Here is a 20,773-nt window from a genome sequence, read left to right on the forward strand (position 1 = left end):
TCTATGCTGAGGCTGGCAGACCATTTTTGAGGTCTCTCATGGATCAGATGTACCGTGTCACATGTGATAAACTGGAATAGAGGTTTTTTTGTTTTGTTTTGCGAATTGGCTACTATTTATTTATCTCTCATACACTGTCACTCTGTAGGTGATGGAGGTAACAATATAATCAACTGTAATCAATGGCATTTATTCCTGATCTGGTTCCAGATAGCCAGGCATTTCCTTGTCATCCAGGATTGACTGTAGAAGGGAGATGGATGGGCTCAACTTGGTGAATTAATAAGTAGTTGGGGAATCTGGCAAGGGTATCATCTTAGTTATGTCAAGGGCAAAAGGGTGAGGGCCAAGGGCAAGGTAAAACCATCTCAATGTTAAAATCATTAAGGATGGATAGGAATGGGGAGCGTTGGAACACATGATCCATATTGCTGTTGATACCTCCTCTCCTCACTTTCTCTGGGCATCATATACTTGTGATTCTAGGAAAGCTCCAGAGACTCTTCTGGTCTTTGAAAACATATTACTGTGTCATTACCACAGGGACCAGCAAACACACATGCCCAGTCCTGGCTCTGACTCACCAGTACTAAATGTAGTACAGGGCCACAGGAAGAAATGGTTTTAAGTAAAACTCAGACAATAGCAGACCTACAAGGAATTTTTGGAGGGCTCTCATAGCATATAGGTTCTGGATTCAGTAAATTTTCAGCACTGCTTTTCAGTAGCTGGGTGAGTCAGCCCATTTCCTCTGAGTTAAACAGTATAGCATGGTCGGCAAGAGGTGGGGATTCTAATATCTGTCACTACGAATCTCTTGCCATCCTTAGCTGTGGATACTGGGCAAGCAACCTTACCAAACTGTTCCCTCTCATCTATAAATGGTGAATTAATATTCTTTTTCTTAGGAGGAAGTGATTTCACAAACAGAAGGAGTAATCTCTGACTTATTTAATCCTTACAAAAACTCTGTGAGGTGGTGATATTAGTATGCCCATTCTGCCATTGAAATAATTGAGGCTTAGAGATATAAAGGCATTTCCCAAGGTCACCAGGCTATCAAGTGACGCAGGAGATGGGAGTCAGGCCCAAGGCTGTCTGACCCGCAACATGTTCTTAACCAGCATGAAAGATCCATCATGCCAGAGAAAATGGGTATCAAATTGCAGCTACAGTATGAGCTTACCATACTACAACCTTTACAGAAAAAGACTAGAAAGAAATAAATTTAAAGTGGGGACCTCTGACTAGTAAAATTATGAGTGCATACATGTGTTTCTTTCTTAATGTTTTTCTGTATTGTCTATATGAGTACTGACAAACTTTTATCATAAAAAAGCAGACTGCTGCTGGGTGCAGTGGCATACGCCTGTAATCTCGGCAATTTGGGAGGCTGAGGCAGGAAGATTGCAAGTTTGAGGCAGCCTTGGCAACTTACCAGTCCCTAAGCAATTTACTGAGACCCTATTTCAAAATAAAAAGGGCTTCCTATGTAGTTCAGTGGTAAAGTATCTCTGGGTTCAATCCCAGTATCCAAAAAAAAAAAAAAAAAAAAAAGGCAAGCTGCTCTAAGGGCCACCTCCCCTTGCATACAGGCCCTCTACTGAGTGGATGGATTTGGGGATGGGTTTCTGGCTCAGGGTTTACCACTCCTCTATCCCCTGTGTCAGTCCCTTCTAGCTCTCCACCAACTCCTTCCTTTTCCTTCCTCCCTTCTCTGTCTTTATGTAAATTATACTGGGGACAGATGTATGTTTACTTAATGAAGTCATCACTGAAGCTCTGCCAATTAACCTTCCTGTACCTCAGGATCAGAGTAATTTCTTATTCATGAAACTGCCAACACCCTGTGGCCTAATTCTTTCCAGTTAAATGCCAACAACGCCTACCCCTGGATGTCTTGGTCACTCCTTGTTGGTCTGAAACTTTCTATAACCAATTTCACATGAGCTTCTTCTAGTGGAGGACATTACCCCAGCAACCTTGCCTCAAACCACATGGCCCCAAATTAAAAAAAAAAAAGACAATTACAAGTCATACTATTTTCCAAGATTACTGGGCAAAGAAAAATACATCCCTTAATGTTGTGCTAGTTTGGCATGTAGCAGATACATAAAATGTGACAGAGCAGGGGGTGGGGAGAGGGAGAGAAGGAAGAAGGGAGGTGGGGAGGGAAGACAGAAAATGTTGCATTAACAGGCAATGTATGAAAAGTGTAGTCCCAGTATGGATGTGGAAAGGGAGGAGGCAGAGATGTGTGTTTGTGTCTAGAGCAGTGGCATCATGGAGGTGGTTCCCTTTTGAAAGAAAGGGAAAGTTTGTGAGCTGTCTTGCATCAGCACTGGTCAGGTGCTTCTTTTGCTAACTTATTAGCAGAGGGGAATTTTCTTTTTTATTTTCTTCCCTTGAATGACTTCACTTTCTCTGGTTCCACCAATCTCAACAGTCTTCATGTTTCTTTAGATGAGAAAAGATGCTCCATTTCTAAATAATACTTTTTTTTAACCACTGAGCCACATCCCCAGTCCTTTTTTTGTATTTTATTTAGAGACAGCGTCTCGCTGAGTTACTTAGAGTCTTGCTAAATTGCTGAGGCTGGCTTTGAACTCGCAATCCTCCTGCCTTAGCCTCCCTAGCCGCTGGGATTACAAGAGAGCACCATGGTACCTGGCTCAAATAAGACATCTTTTAAGGCAACTCTAAACAAAATTCAGAGCCAGGGGCCCATGTAGTTCTAGAACAGCCCCCAAAAGAGTCATAGTGCATTGCACATGGGCCTACTTAAAAGAAATCCAACCAGAAGACAGGGCAGTAAGAACTGAGAAGGGAGACTGGGTAAATTTCTAAAAAAATGTGACAGTAAAAAAAATATATCACAGGAGTTCATGGTTGTCAAAGAAAAAGACATGAGGAGATTGCTGGGTTGATTTTTCTCAAAATGTCCAATTGTGGCTGAATAAAAGGACAGGACTGGGAGGTCTCCAGGTTGTGCAATAGGCCAAGGTGCCCCTATGGAGTTTGACAGCCACAGGATATTAACTAATACCTGAGGATTCAAAGTCCTAAATTTTTAGAGGCATGTGTTCTATTTATTTTTGTATCCCTCCCTCCAGGGTGAAAATAAAATGCCCAGCCCCAAGCTCAGGTATATTTGACTGGCTCAATTCTCAGTGCTTAAAAAAAAGCAATAGGGCTGGCGTTGTGGCTCAGCAGTAGAGTGCTTGCCTAGCACACATGAGGCACTGAGTTCTATCCTAAGGACCACATATAAGTAAATAAAATAAAGGTATTGTATCCACTTACAACTAAAAAAAGTAAAAATAAAAAAAGCAATGGATGTTAGAGCCACAAGTCATCGGAGGAGTCTCCTTACAGCTGTAACCACAGGGGGCCTAGACTAATCCCTCAATGTTCAGACTGTGGAAATTCATTTAAAAAGAGCCAAAATGAAAATGTCATTAACAAAAGCAATGAGCCAACATTTCCTGATTTCTGAGAGAGTTGAATACCTTTCATGGTCTTCATGTACGCAGAACACACAGACCTAAGTGTGTGCGTGTGCACATCTGCCTGCATATGGAGTTGTTGGCTTGGATGGAAACACCAACATCATCCTTCAAAGGACAAAGTATCTAAATTTGATTTTTTTCGTACCATTATACCACCAGGAAGGAAATAGATCTGAATGTTCTGGAGGAAGGATGACAGGAAGGCAAGCTTTGCCTCATGCTAAAGGATTACAGAACTGACTCTGCCCTTTGTTTGACAAGACTGGCCAGCTCTAAGTAAGAGTTCATCAGCTGGCTCAACTGCTTTCCCAGGCAGGAATTCTAACCTGAGCCAGTCTGCCTTCAGACCTCTGGCCCCCAAGATGTGCTCTGTTGAAAATAACCAGAGAAATATACCCTGATGACTGGGTACACTTTATGCGATATCTTAGTCTGTTTACTATTGCTATAACAGAATCCCTGAGACTGGATAATTCATAAAAACAAGAGGTTTATTGTGGCTCATGGTTCTGGAAGTCTAAGCGCATGATGTCAGCATATACTTAGCTTCTGATGAGGGCTTCATGCTGCTTCAACTTGTGGCAGAAAGTAGATGGGGAAGCAAAGACAGGCAAAGAGCATGTGTACAAGAGAGATCAAGGGACTGTGGCTGGTTTGTTTGCAAGAATCTATTCTTGTGAGAACGAATCTAGTCTCAGAGAAGTAACCCAGTCTCTCCAGAAATGCATTAATCCATTCATTAGGGTGGTATCCCCATGACCTAACTATCTCTTTAAAAACCTACCCCTTCTCAACACTGTTATGTTAGGGACTGAGCCCCAACATAAGTTTGGGTGGGAATGAACCATATTCAAATCATAGCAGGGGGTTTTCTCAGGGAAATATAAGGTTCTGGAAGAAAATCTCAGCTTCATTTAGAGCAATTCTGGGCCTTGGGAAGCCCCACAATGCATTGAGCAAAGTTATCTGGAGGCTGGAGGAGATTCCTGACCAGGGCATGCTTCACAATTCTAGAAACACTTGGGAGGAGTCTGCCCTGCCCTTTCCTCCTTGCCCCTGGAGGAACAGCCACACTTTTGAAGAGTGCAGCTAGTGCTATGCTTGGGGTAATGACAGTGTGTATAACTGCCCCTCTGCACCCTTCAGAGTCCCAGCAACACCTGCCCTGTCACCTGCATAGGAGATTCCTAGGAACCACTGTACAACCTGCTCTTTAGAGGGTCTCTCTATTGTTTCCTGCCCTCAGCTTCTAGCCTCATAGTCTATATCCATGGTTTCCCTCTTGGCTGGGTGCATCCAAATTGATGGCCTGTTGGGTGGTTAGCTAGACTTTGGTGTTCTGTTTCCCCCTAAAATACTCTCTCAGTTCATCCCCTTGACTCCTTCACTCCATCCATACCACCTCAGAAGTGATGCCTCGATTATATGCCCAGATCCTTTGTCTGGAATAAAGGGCCTGGATCCCCTTCATCTCGGAAGGGGAATTGGACAGGAGCCCAGCTCCCCTCAATCCTCCATTCATTCTTCTTCCTCTTTTATTTGAGTATAAGAGGGAGCAGCAAGAAGGAGAGGAGGGGCAGAAAGAAGAGCCGGTACACCTTGCCACCACAAGATCAGAGAACAAGGGGGTCCTGACTGCCAACCATGTTCTGTGCATGCTGTTAGGCCCCATAAAGGGGACTCTTGGTATGTAGGCCCTGCCTTCAAAGAGATTACAGTTCAGACTGAGTGATCCGAGATAAGCACTTCAGGTAAGAGTATATTGAGTGAGATGTTGAACTGAAAGAATACAGGCTACAAGTACCATCAGAAAAGAGAGAGGAAGCATCACCTGGGTGACCTAGGGAAAGCCCACAGGTATTGTATCAACAGGCCATATATGGGTGACATTAATGCATTGACAAGCCTTATTCCTCTGCATGTGAGACCCCTCAGAAAATTAAATGTACAAGATAATGTTGCAGGTGGATTATTTTGCTAAGGCTGCTTATTGGTAGTACACATTTATCTCTTTTATAAATAATTTACTGGGCATCTTTAAAAATTAGAAAAAACTACAGTAGAATTCAAAAGAGCAGATTTTATAAACGAGGTTGTCAGAAGATCAGAGCAAAAAATCAGGGGCCTCCTGAGAACTTGGTAAAGAGAAGGTGGTCAGAGTTAAAGCAGAAAAACTCACCTATGACAGATTAGCCATTGTGGGTAGCCAGCAAGGGTTGGCTTGTTTTTTTTTCCTGTAAAATTTGGAACCTGCAAAAGTGCTGCTGGATGATCTAGAACAATTTTAAAAGGCTAGATTGGCACACAACTGTAAATGGGAAAGTGGGAAATCTAATTAATGATGTTATGATGTGTCTGGTGACTGATTTGAATAGAAAGGATCCAGTCAATTAAAAGAATGCAGAAAAATAGAGTAGCTGAAGCTGGGCTTAGCTAAGAATACATATGGCTCCCTTGGCAAACCTTTTCCTTCTGGTGTGTGAGGAGGGCCTTTGCAAGAACAACTAACTCCTCTCATTTTGATTTCTTTTTTTAAAATTTTTTATTTTTTAATTATATATGGACACAATACCTTTTTATATTTTTACATGGTGCTGAGGATCGAACCCAGTGCCTCACACATGCAAGACCAGCACTCTACCCCTGAGCCACAACCCCAGCCCCTCATTTTGATTTCTTGCCCTCCAGGACAAAGTATAGTTTCTGATGAAACCTGATTCCTTTTTTTTAAAAAATTGTTTTAGTTGTAGATGGACACAATATCTTTATTTTATTTATTTATGTGGAGCTGAGGATCGAACACAGTGCCTCACATGTGCTAGGCAAGTGCTTTACCACTGAGCCCCAGCCCCAAAACCTGATTCTTAATCAGGCCCATAGAAGGTGAATGCTCAGGGAAGGCAGACCCACATGCTCCAGATGATGGACATCTCAGTTCTTATTATGGTTTGAAGGCTTATAGCCTGCATCACAGTTGTAGCTGAGAGGCAGACCCTCTACTGCGGGATATTCACTAGGGAAACACCTAGGGGAACCTTAGCAATGCCCATTTGTAACATGGCACAAACTCTGAAAAGCCTTCCCAATCAATGCATGCTGGCACAGTAATTCCACTTCTGATGATCTGACCTGTTTTCCTTACAAGAGTCATGGCCTGAGACTTTCTTAAAACACTACCTATAGGAATATATATTTCATATTTTCTTTTTCTAAAAACAGTGAGAATTTGTTTTTGCTTTTCTTGAGAGTCCAAGTTCCCCGTTATCCTTCAGTAATAATGACAGAGCACACATGTCACTTCATTAGAACTCAGAATATTAAATCTATCCAATATGATGTTTAATTTTACTTTCAAAGTTCAAAATAAACAGACAGCCATTGAATCTAGGTTCTCTCATAAATAGCTTACATAATTGCTCTAAAATATGCACCAAGAGATCAACGGGTGCTCTCCCAGAATATCTTGAGCTAAAGCCCCAAGCGTATGTCACCCTAGAGAGAGAATATGCTGAGTGCTCTCAGGAAGAAAGACCACGAGGAATTCCAGAAGGCTTGGTGGTAACCAACAGAATCCACGTCCCTGCAAAAAATATCCAGCCTCGTCATTATACTTGGTGATACCTACTGAGTCAAAAGATCTGCTATTAAAGAAATGCCATTTGCTTCTGTTGACCCTAATCATCACAGACTGTCCTCTTTTCTGGGTGAGTGATTATAGCCCCAGCCACTGGCAAGACAAGATGACATCTGCTGAAACCAGTGGCAGAATGTTTTAGACTCTGTCATTCACATAGTGCCTTCGTGTTAATGATTCTAATCATATTTACACCATCAACTCAGCAAATGACAGCCCCATCTCTAATCACATTGTCACCACCTCACCAATGCTCAGGATACAGCAACGAAGGCTGGCATAACAACTAACACAAAGCTGGTTGGCTGGTTTTATAGGCCAAAGGGGATGAAAAAGGATGTTATACTTTGAATTTTTTCAAAGCTAAGTGTCATATTATACAATACTTTTCAGCGGTAGGTTTTACTTTATCTGACAGGTATGACTATTGTTTCCCTAAAATTGGGTTTTCTGCTTCATGGGGACAAGGTTAAAAGACTTATCAAGGAGGTGGTAGCTGTTTATGTAAGGTTAGAGAAAGGCCCATGGGGCTCTAAAAAGCATACATGCCCCAACAAGCAAGCTGAGCTAAGTCCACTCATCACTGACAACTTCACTCTCCTGGTGAAAGTGCTTCCCTTAATAGCTTATGTAACACAGAGCTTCTAAAAATGTACACTGTGGAGTCCATCTCACCTAAGTGAATTTATTGCCCCACTAAAATAAGAACAGCAACTAAAAGGCAGGGGCCACAGAGGAGGCAATTGCACACTTGCTCATTGGCTTAAAAACAGATCCAGATTTTGCCTTAGTCATACCACTTGTCATCATAAAAATGATAACTAGACAAGCAATGCATGTTAATTAACTAGATTTAGTTGTGTATACATTCACAATGTATACATACAGTCAGTCATTGCTTGGAATCTGTGGGAGATTGGTTTCAGGACCCCTTGAGGATCCACTGATGTTCAAGTTCCTTATATAAAATGTTATAGTATTTGCATATAACCCAAGCACATCCTCCTGTATACCTTAAATCATCTTGATTTTTTTTTACAACAATTAACACAATATAGGCACCATGTAGTATAGTTGTTGTACTGTATTTTTAGGGAAGGACAATTTTAAAAGTGTATACATGTTCAGTACAGATGGAAAGTTTTTGAAGATTTTCAATCTATGCTTGCTTGAATCCCACTGTGCTTAAAACACTATGTTGTACATGGTAAATATGCAATTTTATCTTTCAGATTTAAAAAAGTGAACCATATTGGCTCAATCAGAACCAATAAGGCAGCAAATGTCTAGCAGGATAGCGAGCTTGCTAAGACTCCTTTTTTTATTTGTACTAGAGATTGAACCCAGGGGTGCATGACCATAGAACGGCATCCCCAGCCCTTTTTAATATTTTATTTGGAGATAGGGTCTTGCTGAATTGTTTAGGGCCTCACTAAATTGTTGAGGCAGGCTTAGAACTTGCAATCCTCCCAGCCTCCCGAGCTGCTGGGATTACAGGCGTGTGCCGCCACACCTGGCTTGCTAAGATTCCTTGGACAATGTGCTCTCCTTCAAAGTTATATGAAGGTTTTGGTATCCCAGTGTTTTAGGACATAGCTGGCTTTTAGTAGACTCACAAACATAGGCAAAAAGGAGATAACAGGCAGCCTAGATGGTCCCTGGCCTCCACTCATTCTGGCTACCATGAGTATTCTTTCAGAAAGCTCTGGCAGGCACCCATGTCTTTCAATACCAGATTTGCAGCCAAACTAAGCCCAAACGAGCAGCAGTCATGAGTATGCTTTACTTCCAATCAACCGCCATGATGGCCAGCCCAGGAAAGGACTTGTTAAATGTTGAACAAAATGAAAACAGAATTGTAAAGCAGCAGATCCAGAAAATATATGCGAAGTAACATGAAGATTATGTCATCCTGTTCTTGCTTATCTCTATAAGTGTGTTTTATACCTCACTGGCTGTCTTTTTTAATGGCTGTTGAGTAAAGTTTTAGATGTAGCTAGATTCCCAGGGAAGGTAAGCAAGACACCAAGTTAACAGGGCTGATTTGATCAGCTGATGCAAAAAGAACCAGAGTCCCAGAATTGGCTTTATAACATTACTTCACAATTCTGGTTGGAGTCTTTTGCCACTCTTGTGGCAATAGTAATTATATGACTGGAATGCTTAATCTGCAGGGTGCATTAACCAATAGCCAGACACTGCTGAGGAATTCATGTACATCATCTCACTCAGTCTTCTCAACTGTTCAGTAAGATAAGTATGAATATTCCCATTATTTTATGGATGAAAATAGCGAGGCTTAGAGCTGTTCAGCAACTTGGCCATGGCTATAGAACAAATAAGTGGCAGGGGACGGATTTGAACTCAGGTCTATCTGATGGCATAGCCTAGAGTCACAACCACTATACTCTATAAATGTTTTCTAAATCTCATTTTTGGGTCCTTTTATCCTAAAACATTTCATATCCAGTCATTATAAGTGTTTAGGATCTGTTTTTCTCAGTAATCGATTTTTCTGTCAAGTGACAATCCAACATTGCTAGTCATTAGTAAAAATGTTTCAAGTGATTTTGCCTGGTGGACAATTTCCTTACTGAATGATGAGTTCTTTGATGTATGAATTCTCTCCTAAAATATGGGGGGAAGTGGAAGGTGGGATTGTCATCACTTAGATATCTGCTTCTATACCTGCATTTCCCAAAATGTAATATGCAAACAGATCACCTAAAAATTTTGTGAAAAATGTTGATTCTAATGCATCAGACCTAAGATAGGGCCTGAGCAGCTCTAACAAGCTCCCAGGTGATGCTGATGTTGCTGGTCCATGAATTTGACTTCAAGTGTCAAGGACTTAGAAAACATTAGGAAGCTGAATCCATATTATGCAGAACCCAAACTCAGATTCCAAGAGAGAATAGCAAGTGTAGAACAGAACACTCTTCACCCAAACAATACAAGAAAGCAAGCTATTGAAAAGCCTTTAGGCTTTGGACTTCAAACCCATTTAATGATCTACAGGGTACAATCTTGGCAGATGCCAGCACTATCTCACTTCTTAAACAATTATGTCCATTCATCTAAGTAGCACTTTCACCATGAAATGATGGTTTAGTATCCTTGGCAACCAATTTACCAATATTGTAGCTAACCTTACTGTACCTCACCTCAGCTCTACTAGAATGGTGATATGTCAAAGTCAGGTTCAGCCTGGTTCAGTAACAGAGCCCCCATGGGCATGAAGAGGATTCTAGCCAGGAGAGGTGGGCAGAGGTCACATAAAAGCCTGAGCAAAGAACCCTGAGGTATAGAACAGGATCGATAAGACCAAATTGCCATTCCTCCTTATACTGTAGGGTGCTTCTAGCTTTTCAACATTTCTTGTTACATCATTGGAAGAGAAAAACAACATTTAGAATAAGGCAACAAAAATGGACTGGCTTGTTTGGACAGCAACATCATCAAATGGGTTCCCACAAAGAAAAACATAAATGATAGGTGTGTATGCAACATATGGATATGTGTACACAAACATGCATATACAGTATAGGAAGATTTGTAGGTCTTGCTTTGCATCCTTAGCTTCATAATGTGTCAGCCGTTTGCATAATATTGGTTACTTCACTACCCTCAAGGACTGTACTATGCAGGATGCAGGCAGTACACTTACCAAACAGAGCACCCACAGTCCTCACAGTTTATTTGGGCACTCAAATATGCCAGGTACTATGCTAAGTGCCTTACACACATTATCCTATTTATACATGAAACTCAGGAATTGGGATCACTGTCACCAGGTAGTAGCTGAGTTCTAAAATGGACTTGTTATAGGTATAGGCAGCCAAGGGCTTAGAACCCAAGCCCATCAAACACTCAAATGCCAGTGCTCTTTAACATTATACCAAACTGTCTCAATCCTATATCCCAAGTCCCATGACAGAAGCCACAATTCTGACAGTGTATGGTGCACTGAGATCAAAGCCATGGAGACTTACATTCCCCTCCTTGTCAAAGTCCGGTGGAAGTAACTTCACGAAGTTATCAGGGAACACGCCTCGTCTGCCATTGAGCTCTCCTTCCCACCAGCCAACATCGATGCAGTCCTAGAAACGAGGCAGGGAAGAGTGAGAAATGGGGGCAAGCATGCTCCAGAGAGGTCTGCCATCCTTTCATGGGAGAACAGAAGCGCTCTCCTTGACGCTGATATCAATGCAACAATGGTTATTAAGTCAGCACAACCCCAAAGTCAGAGGAGAGAACCAAGTCAGAGCTTCCAGCAGGGACTCAAAGTCCAATGTTGCTTTTAGATACCCTGAAGATATCATGAAGTATTTTTAAAAAAATTTTTTTCTTAAAGATGGGAGGAGATGTATGGGCTTCTTTTTAAGTTTACTGAAATAAAAGTATTTTATTAACTGCAAAGGAAGCTTAGAAAATATCTTGTGCAAAAATGTCCTCTTTTGGATAACTTGTCACAAAGCTTGTCAGAATTAAAAAGGGCTTTGCAACAGTAAGCCAAGCATAAGAAAAAAATCACACTTCATACAAACTCATTAACATGCTGCTCTCCTTCACCTTCTCCTTTTGATGTTGGTGGAGCACAGTTGTCACCATGAAAAGCCCTTTATCCCCCTTACAGAACTCAACATTTGCTTACTAAATGAATAAATAAACCTAGTCATTCTTCCAGATCAAAACTGCTTTCCTTTGAATAATTTCTATTCTCTTCTTTCATTCATTGAATGTTTCTTGAGCACCTACTACATCAGGCACTACTGAGCCAGGTGCTAGATAGAGGGCCAGGAGCAAAACTGGAATAACCCTAAGCTTCTTCAAGCTTCCATCCTAAACCTAATGGCCCCATGGTTCTCCTAAGCACTTAACCTCAGCACACAAAGCTACTTATAGTTTTTTCCCTTTTCAATTAGATGGAAGCCAATTCATTTTAATATATTTTGCATTCATCCACTGGGTGCTCTGGGTTGAATTCTACTTCTAACACTCAATCCAGGACTCACCTGGCCAACTATAAACCTCCTCCCTTGGGCACTTCTTCCTCCACAGTATGTGTATAATACACATCCAACTGTCAAGTCCAGAATTCTTGAGTTAAAACTCAAGCCTCACTCAGACTTGTGATCAACAACTTCTAGCTGAAGCCCAAAACAAATGAAAGCTTTCCAAAAAAAAAAAAAAAAAAAGCTGGCAGCACAGTTACTTTTAAACTTACATCTGAAGCAAGAAGATAATTAATCAAGAAAGAGAGGATATCATGCTCAGGGCCCATGGACTGATGTGTTGAGGAAGAGACCAGGAGGGCTCAAGCAGCAGTTGTAGGCCCCAAGTGTACCAGGGCTTATATATGGCGCATTTGCACTTCGCTAGATAAGAATTCCAGCAAGGTGAGTTACACATCTGATTTGTTTCACCAATACACCCCCAGTCCTTCACACAATGCTCCATATAATAAATAAGAATCAATGAAGATTCTTTCTGAGACCTATAATCTCCAGCAGTCCAATATTTGAATACTTGGACAAGATGTCTTCTAGAAGTAAATCATGACCATCTTCCCCTCTCCCAGAGGTATGTTACAAAGATAAATTAACACCTTAGAAAAGCATGCAGATATTAGAGATTAATCCTTTGTGACACACTGTAAATTGTAGTCCTAACCAAAACCCAAAACAAATTACTGTTGGAGCAACAATTTCAGATTTACCCAGAACAAAACAAGAGTTCAAAAAACTTCTAAATGAGAGAATACTTACCTTTCTAGAAAAAAATGACATTAAATCTAGAAAATAATATGGTCCTGCCCTTGTTACATTACCCCCTAAACAATCTAGCATCAGTCCCCAAAGAAGGGATCCACAAACAGAAGTGGTAATGGCAGGATTTGGTGGGGTTTTTATGATACTGAGGATTGAACCCAGGGATGCTTCCCATTGAGCCATACCCAAGTCATTTTTATTTTGAGACAGGGTCTTGCTAAGTTGCTTAGGGTCTTACTAAATTGCCAAGGCTGGCCTCAAACTTGCAATCCTCCTGCCTTAGCCTCCTGAGTCGCTGGAATTATGGCATGTGCCCCATACCTGGCATAATTTGTTGGCTTCTAAGGTTCTGACAAATGCCATCAACGATTCTAGAAAAACTTATAAAGGAGGCAGGGAGGAGTGGAATTTCTTTATCCTTAATCCTTAGAAATTAAGTCTTTCAATCTAGAAAATTCTGGCACATTTTTCCCCCTCCTCTTTCTGCATGTGTCTTTGTTATCTTCAAAACCCAACTTGAAACTCACTTTTAGGAAAGTGACTATCATGAATGCCTTCTTTTCTCTAACATTCAGCACTATGCTAATTTGCACTTCATGATTTTTAATTCTACAAACATCTATTAAGTGTAAAATATGTTCAAGTTCTGTAGGTACCGAATATTAAACATGCAGAAAACATGGTCCTACCCCCTGGGAGCTTAGAGATGTATGTGAGAGACAGACACACAATATTCTGCAGGATTCTTTTGGGAACAGGTATAACCAAATGTTCTGGTATCAAAAGAAAAGCTGTCAGTAACAGCTTTTTGAATAATCTTAAATCTTCTCATGTGAGAAGGGTTTGCGTGTGTAAGGACTGGACCTTCCTCCACAATCATTTTGGATCACCTGATACAGAACTATGTCCACAAAAGGCATGCAAATATTGTTTAGTGCTACCTTTCTAAATGATGCAAAGCTATGCTTCACCTCAGCCTTATGCAAACAATAGCCCAAGAACCATTTTGCTTCGTGTGTGAGAAAAACAATAAAGAAAATTTTAATAAGCGGGAACCTATGCAGAGTAACTTGTGAACTTATGCATATCTACAGGGGAAAAGTGTCCATAAGGACATTATATTCATCATATCTCCCATTAGCGATGACTGGCTTGGATGGCTCATCTATACTCTGCTCCTTGAGGAAAACACTAACAGTGCTAATCATTGCTGTAATTCAAAGCAACAGAGGGAAAGCACAAAGAGAGAATACAATATGTCTAATTGTTCTGATTAGTATAAGAATAAACACAAGGCCCATGGATGAGATAAGCACAGTCAAAAAAGAAAACTGTCAGTGTGGTTGAGAATACTAAGAACAGCCAAAGAGAAAAGCCGGTACAGGACAAAAACCAGGCACGGGGTTGGGATGCCTGGAGTGGGATAGATTTACAGAAAAACCAATGCAATAGAAGATTTACAGAAAACCTCAGCAATAGAAGCTAATTTAAGAGAAACAGGAATGATTTTAACAGCAAAATAAGAAGCAAATGTAACTCCTCTTAAACCAAACAAAGGAACAAGGCTTTTGATGGCAGAGATGAAGAGAGAATTATTCATCTAAGGGCTGTTCTTCCAGAAGTGTAAACTACCAGCAAATTCAATTTATTTCTCAAGGACCTAAAATATACAGAATAAGACAGGAATCCAGGGTGGAAAGAAAATCATCATGCCCTCGTGGGGGCTCCCAAGATCGGAGCCTCATAGGCAGATACAGCGAATCAAAATGGCATGGAAACACCACAGGAGTGTCAAGTTAGATTTAAAAAACAAGTGAACCAAGAGAAGCCAGGCAGCCAGGAAGAGAAGGACACCAAGAACAGAGGCAATGAGAAAGTCAAGGGCAGGATCACTGAATGAGAGGGAAGGAAAGTGGGAGGGTGGGAACCCATGTCACAGAAGAACATTCAAGAACTGGGGTTTAGAGCAAAGGCAACCCCCAAATGTCTACTGAATAGTGACATGAGGTGTGAGGCAAGATGGCACCCATGAATAAAAGAAAGGGAAGAATGGAGGAATGAGTGGCCAATGACTTGTGAGGCCAGAATGTCACCAGGGTGAAAGTGGATACCGCCAAAGCAGTTATTGAGTGAAAGGGGGACTATGAGGCAGTAGGTGACCACTGAGGAGAGAGGTAGTGTGGCCAACATACTATTATTTATTTCCAATCCTGGGATGCTATTAGAATGAAGCAGGAGGTAGAAATGAATTAAAGAGCAGCATGCAGATGAAAGCTTCTGGAAAAAAAAATAATGTTTAGAAATAGGCTCTATTGAAAGCAAAGGAAAACAGACCTGGAGTCTTATCGAGAGTCAAGTGTATGGAAAGAAATTATATTTCTGACAGAGTGTTCACTCTTCCATGATCAAGTCCTCACAATAGCCAAAATGGGTTGTGTATGTCTCACAATAGCCAAAATGGGTTGTGTATGTCTCATCACCAGGCAGATATTAGAATAAAAGAGAATACTCTTCCTTATAAAATACAAATGCTGTATTTCCTTTAAAGGAATAAATTAACAGACCCTTAGGTATGCTATCATCTAACCTCTATGTTCAGCACTATCTCAGGTTCTCTACTCTCTTCTAGCTTAAGGGAGAACTCACTATGGCACAAGGTAGCCATTGCTTATTTTGCCTGAACTCAGAGAAGGAAGAATGCAAATGTTGGCCATGTGGTACTTAAACCATTGCCAGAGATGAAAATTCTCTGGATCTCAGTTTTTTTCATACCCATGAAAATCACTGCAAGGTGTAGAGAAGGACACAACTGCTGGTTGTTGCTACTGTCATTACTGGGATTACATGGATTGGCCCCAGAGTCCCTGAGGGATGATGTGGTCAGGAAAGCTTTTTTTTTTTTTTTTTTTTTAAAGAGAGAGAGAGAATTTTAATATTTATTTTTTAGTTTCGGCGGACACAACATCTTTGTTTGTATGTGGTGCTGAGGATCAAACCCGGGCCGCACGCATGTCAGGCGAGCGCACTACTGCTTGAGCCACATCCCCAGCCCAGGAAAGCTTTTTTATTAAGCTCCTATGCATTTGTCATGTGATCCAGTGCCATCTTTGGGTAACTGGTGGGCCATTTCTACTCCTTGTGTGCCTCAGTCTGTACAATCCTACCAGCACTACCCCAGGTAACCTGGCTGAAGCACTTCAGTGCTCCATACAGCTATTGCAATAGGGACCAGCTGAGAGAACTCCTTTACAGATAACCTGTTGGCATGTTGAGGGCCAAATGTGCGGGGAGTCACCAGTGAAGCCTGGTATGTTTACCTCTAAGCTAGACACTTCAAATTTTGAGAAGAGACAAACTTATCACCTGGATTGTAAATTGGCTAAAAGAATGAGCCACAACCCTTATCATGGGCTGTTTTGTCAAGAGTGCAGAGCAATATATTAGATAATTAACTATCAAACCTGGCTGCTCTTTTAAAATCACCTAGGAAGTTTTAAAAATCCCAATGCCTAGGCGAGACACAATTGGCGGGGGTGGGCGGGGGGAGAAGTGAAGGAAATCAGTGCTTTTAACAGTCCCTAGGTCATTCCAATGTGCAAGTTATGAATAGGTTCGATTTAGATCAGTGCTTCTCAAACGTTAATGTGCATACTTCTCATTTGGGGATCTTATAAAAATGCCAATTAGGATTCAATAAGTCTGGGACACGTCTGAGATTCAGCATTTCTAAGAGTTTCCCAAGCAATGTCAATACTGCTGTTCTGTGTACCATACTTGGTGTAGCAAAGGCCTTAAAAAGGGTAAACTCCTTAGCTGGGCACGCTGGTGCACACCTGTAATCCCTGCAACTCTAAGGCTGAGGCAGGAAGATGGCAAGTTCAAAGCCAGCCTCAGCAACTTAGTCAGTGAGACCCTATTTCAAAATAAAAATAAAAAGGGTTGGGGATGTGGCTCAGTAGTTAAGCACTGCTGGGTTCAATCCCTGGTACCAAAAAGAAAAATAAATAAATAAATAAAAGAAAGTTCCTTGAAAACAAGGATCTTATTCTCATACCTTTATATCCATTTAATAACTTGTACAGTGCCTGGGACATACCAGTTCTGACAAGATTCTGGCTGAATGGATGAGTAGATGAATGACCCAAACTTCCCCTAGACTGTTATTCTACATTTTCTCATTTCCAAACAGTAAAAGTGGGGCTGGGATTGTGGCTCAGCAGTAGAGCGCTCGCCTAGCATGCGCGGGGGGCCCTGGGTTCAATCCTCAGCATCACATAAAAAAATAAATGAATGGAATAAAGGTATTGTGTCCAACTACAACTAAAAAAATAAATATTAAAAAAAAAGAAACAGTAAAAGTCAGGTCAAGTTGAAAAGGAAAAGGCAAAGTAAGCTTCTTCTATACAGTCAGGTTTACCTGCTGATCTGTACTGAATTTGTTATTTGTTCATAATTGTGATAAAAACCCCAAAAAGGATAGGTCACATTTTCTCTGAAATTATATATACCTTTTTTTGAGTCCAAAAGATGGAAATGTCAAGCCAAAACTAAGAAAAGATAAGAATGGGTTCACCACCTAGCCCAAATGAAAGTCAAATGTACTCTGCTCAGTTACTTCTTTGGGTGGTCAGTTGCCCCCACTCTCCTTAGGGCCAATTTCCCAGAAGTACCCAGCATAGCTATCTTTCATGACCTTCCCCGATGACTGAGATATCATTTGAGGAGAAAGTGAGTGTTGAAAAATTTCAGCGTGGCTGTTAAGTGAGCTTCAGACTGCCCCAAGGGAGCCTCACACCCTCAGCATCCACCAGCAGTATGGAAAATACTGTTTAATATTTACTAATGAACGCCTTCTGTATGAAGCTGGGTGGGTGCCATGTTGAGCAAATGCTCCATGGAAGCCGAAGCCCAGGAGCACTCTGCTCTGCTTCTGCTTGTTAACACCTTCCCCAAGAGATGCAATTATGCTGTACGGCTGGGGCTGGCATTGCTGTTTAGAACTTCCACACCCCCATAAGTCAGTTATTAAAGCAGGCTCATCCACATCATGGTTTATGAGGTAACTGGAAAAAAGAGCTCCGGTTAAGGAGTGTTAAGGAGGGAAGTTCAGGGACACAGTCTTTTTTTTTTTCCTTTTTTTTTTTAATTTTTATTGTTGGTTGTTCAAAACATTACATAGTTCTTGATATATCATATTTCACACTTTGATTCAAGTGGGTTATGAACTCCCATTTTTACCCCATATACAGATTGCAGAATTACATCAGTTACACATCCATTGATTTACATATTGCCATACTAGTGTCTGTTGTGTTCTGCTGCCTTTCCTATCCTCTACTATCCCCCCTCCCCTCCCCTCCCCTCCCCTCCCATCTTCTCTCTCTACCCCCTCTACTGTCATTCATTTCTCCCCCTTGTATTATTTTTCCCTTTCCCCTCACTTCCTCTTGTATGTACTTTTGTATAACCCTGAGGGTCTCCTTCCATTTCCATGAAATTTCCCTTCTCTCTCCCTTTCCCTCCCACCTCTCATCCCTGTTTAATGTTAATCATCTTCTCCTGCTCTTCGTCCCTACTCTGTTCTTAGTTACTCTCCTTATATCAAAGAAGACATTTGGCATTTGTTTTTTAGGGATTGGCTAGCTTCACTTAGCATAATCTGCTCCAATGCCATCCATTTCCCTGCAAATTCTATGATTTTGTCATTTTTTAATGCAGAGTAATACTCCATTGTGTATAAATGCCACATTTTTTTTATCCATTCGTCTATTGAAGGGCATCTAGGTTGGTTCCACAGTCTTGCTATTGTGAATTGTGCTGCTATGAACATCGATGTAGCAGTGTCCCTGTAGCATGCTCTTTTTAGGTCTTTAGGGAATAGACCGAGAAGGGGAATAGCTGGGTCAAATGGTGGTTCCATTCCCAGCTTTCCAAGAAATCTCCATACTGCTGGGACACAGTCTTAAAGACAAGTCCATTCAGGAAAATACCACATTCCAAATGGCAACACACAGGGATGACTGAGGCATAGGCAGTGATTCACTTTTGTAATAATAGGAAGTCATGATCCAGGGTTCAACTTCTTATAAAAACTCCTGGCTTCTTATTGGACAACAATTGATATGCTTTTCTATATTGACATCTGATTTATCCATTTGACATATTTTAAATTAAATTATTTATTTATTCTAATTTGTTATACATGATGGTAGAATCTAATTCATTTCATATTACACATATAGAGCACAATTTTTCAAGTCACTGATTGTATATAAAGTATTTTCACACCATTCGTGTCTTCATACATGTACTTAGGGTAATGATGTCTAACTCATTCCACCATCATTTCTACCCCCTTGCTCCCTCCCTTCCCCTTCCTCCCCTTTGCTTTATCCAAAGTCCCTCCATTCTTCCCACTGCCCCCATCGCCATTATGAGTCAGCATCCTCATGTCAAAGAAAACATTCGGCCTTTGTTTTTTGGGGATTAACTTGCTACACTTAGCATGATATTCTCGAACTTCATCCACTTACCTGCAAATGCCATGATTTTATTCTCTTTTAATGCTGAGTAATATTCCATTGTGTATATATATATCACATTTTTTTTTATCCCATTCATTTACTAAAGGGCATCTGGGTTGGTTCCACAATTCAGCTATTGTGAATTGTGCTGCTATGAACATTGATGAGGCTTCATCACTGTAGTAGGCTGTTTTTAAGTCCTTTGGGTATAAACCCAGGAGTGGGATAACTGGGTCAAATGGTGGTTCCATTCCAACTTTTCTAAGGAATTTCCAAATTGCTTTCCATATTGGCTGCACCAATTTACAGTCCCACCAGCAATGTATGAGTGTGCCTTTCCCCCACATCCTTGCCAACACTTATTGTTTGTATTCTTAATAGCTGCCATTCTGACTGGAGTGAGATGAAGTCTTAGAGTAGTTTTGATTTGCATTTCTCTAATTGCTAGAGATGTTGAACATTTTTTCATGTTTGTTGATTAATTGTATGTCTTCTTCTGAGAAGTGTCTGTTCAGTTCCTTGGCCCATTTATTGATTGGGTTATTTGGGTTTTTTTTTTTTTTTTGTGTGTGTGTGTGTGTGTGTGTGTGTGTTGAGTGCTTTATATATCCTAGAGATTAGGGCTCTATCTGATGTGCTTGTGGTAAAGATTTGCTCCCATTCTATAGGCTCTCTATTCACCTCACTGATTGTTTCTTTTGCTAAGAAGAAGCTTTTTAGTTTGAATCCATCCTGCCTTCCTGCCCAGCACCACCGCATCCTGGAGTTCCATTTGATATATTATAAAAATAGTTAACAAAAAACTAGGTGGGTAACACATCAAAAGTAAGCCACTTCCTGTTAGCCATGCCAGTTTTTTTTTTCTTGAGACAGAGTCTCACAATGTTGCCCAGGCTGCCTCAAACTCCTGGACTCAAGCAACCAATCCTCCAGCCTCAGCCTTCCAAATAGCTGGGACTACAGGTATGCACCACTGTGCCCAGCTTGGCTATGGCAATATTAACTGAAGGAAGTATTGATGCCATGTCTTTTACAAGCTACCCATACTATACCTCATATTTTCCTGCTTCTTCTTTGATCTAGTCATGTGTAATTACATGCTCTCAACACCTGGCTACCTTGTTCAGAGACTGGATTTTGTTGTCTTCCTTGTGAGGGCATTGAGTTTTGTTACTATGGAAAAGTTGCTTTCAGATAAGTTTGACCTAGGGGCTGGGGTTGTGGCTCAGTGGTAGCACACTCATCTGACATGTGTGAGGCACTGGGTTCGATCCTCAGCATCACATAAAAATAAATAGAACAAAATAAAGGTATTGTTTCCATCTACAACTAAAA

General features: G+C 41.0%; 1 protein-coding gene across 8 annotated transcripts in view; it reads right to left on the reverse strand.

Moving 5' to 3' along the window:
• Sh3kbp1 (SH3 domain containing kinase binding protein 1) overlaps positions 1-20,773 on the reverse strand; it is a 331,887-nt gene that overhangs the window by 62,221 nt on the left and 248,893 nt on the right. For all 8 annotated transcript variants that reach the window (XM_071606251.1, XM_071606250.1, XM_071606248.1 and 5 more), the window contains one exon: positions 11,136-11,243. In XM_071606251.1, the coding sequence (XP_071462352.1) occupies positions 11,136-11,243 (108 nt within the window). The remainder of the gene's footprint in view (positions 1-11,135; positions 11,244-20,773) is intronic.

Source organism: Marmota flaviventris, chromosome X, assembly GCF_047511675.1.
Source record: "Marmota flaviventris isolate mMarFla1 chromosome X, mMarFla1.hap1, whole genome shotgun sequence".
In the NCBI taxonomy this organism is placed as follows: domain Eukaryota; kingdom Metazoa; phylum Chordata; class Mammalia; order Rodentia; family Sciuridae; genus Marmota; species Marmota flaviventris.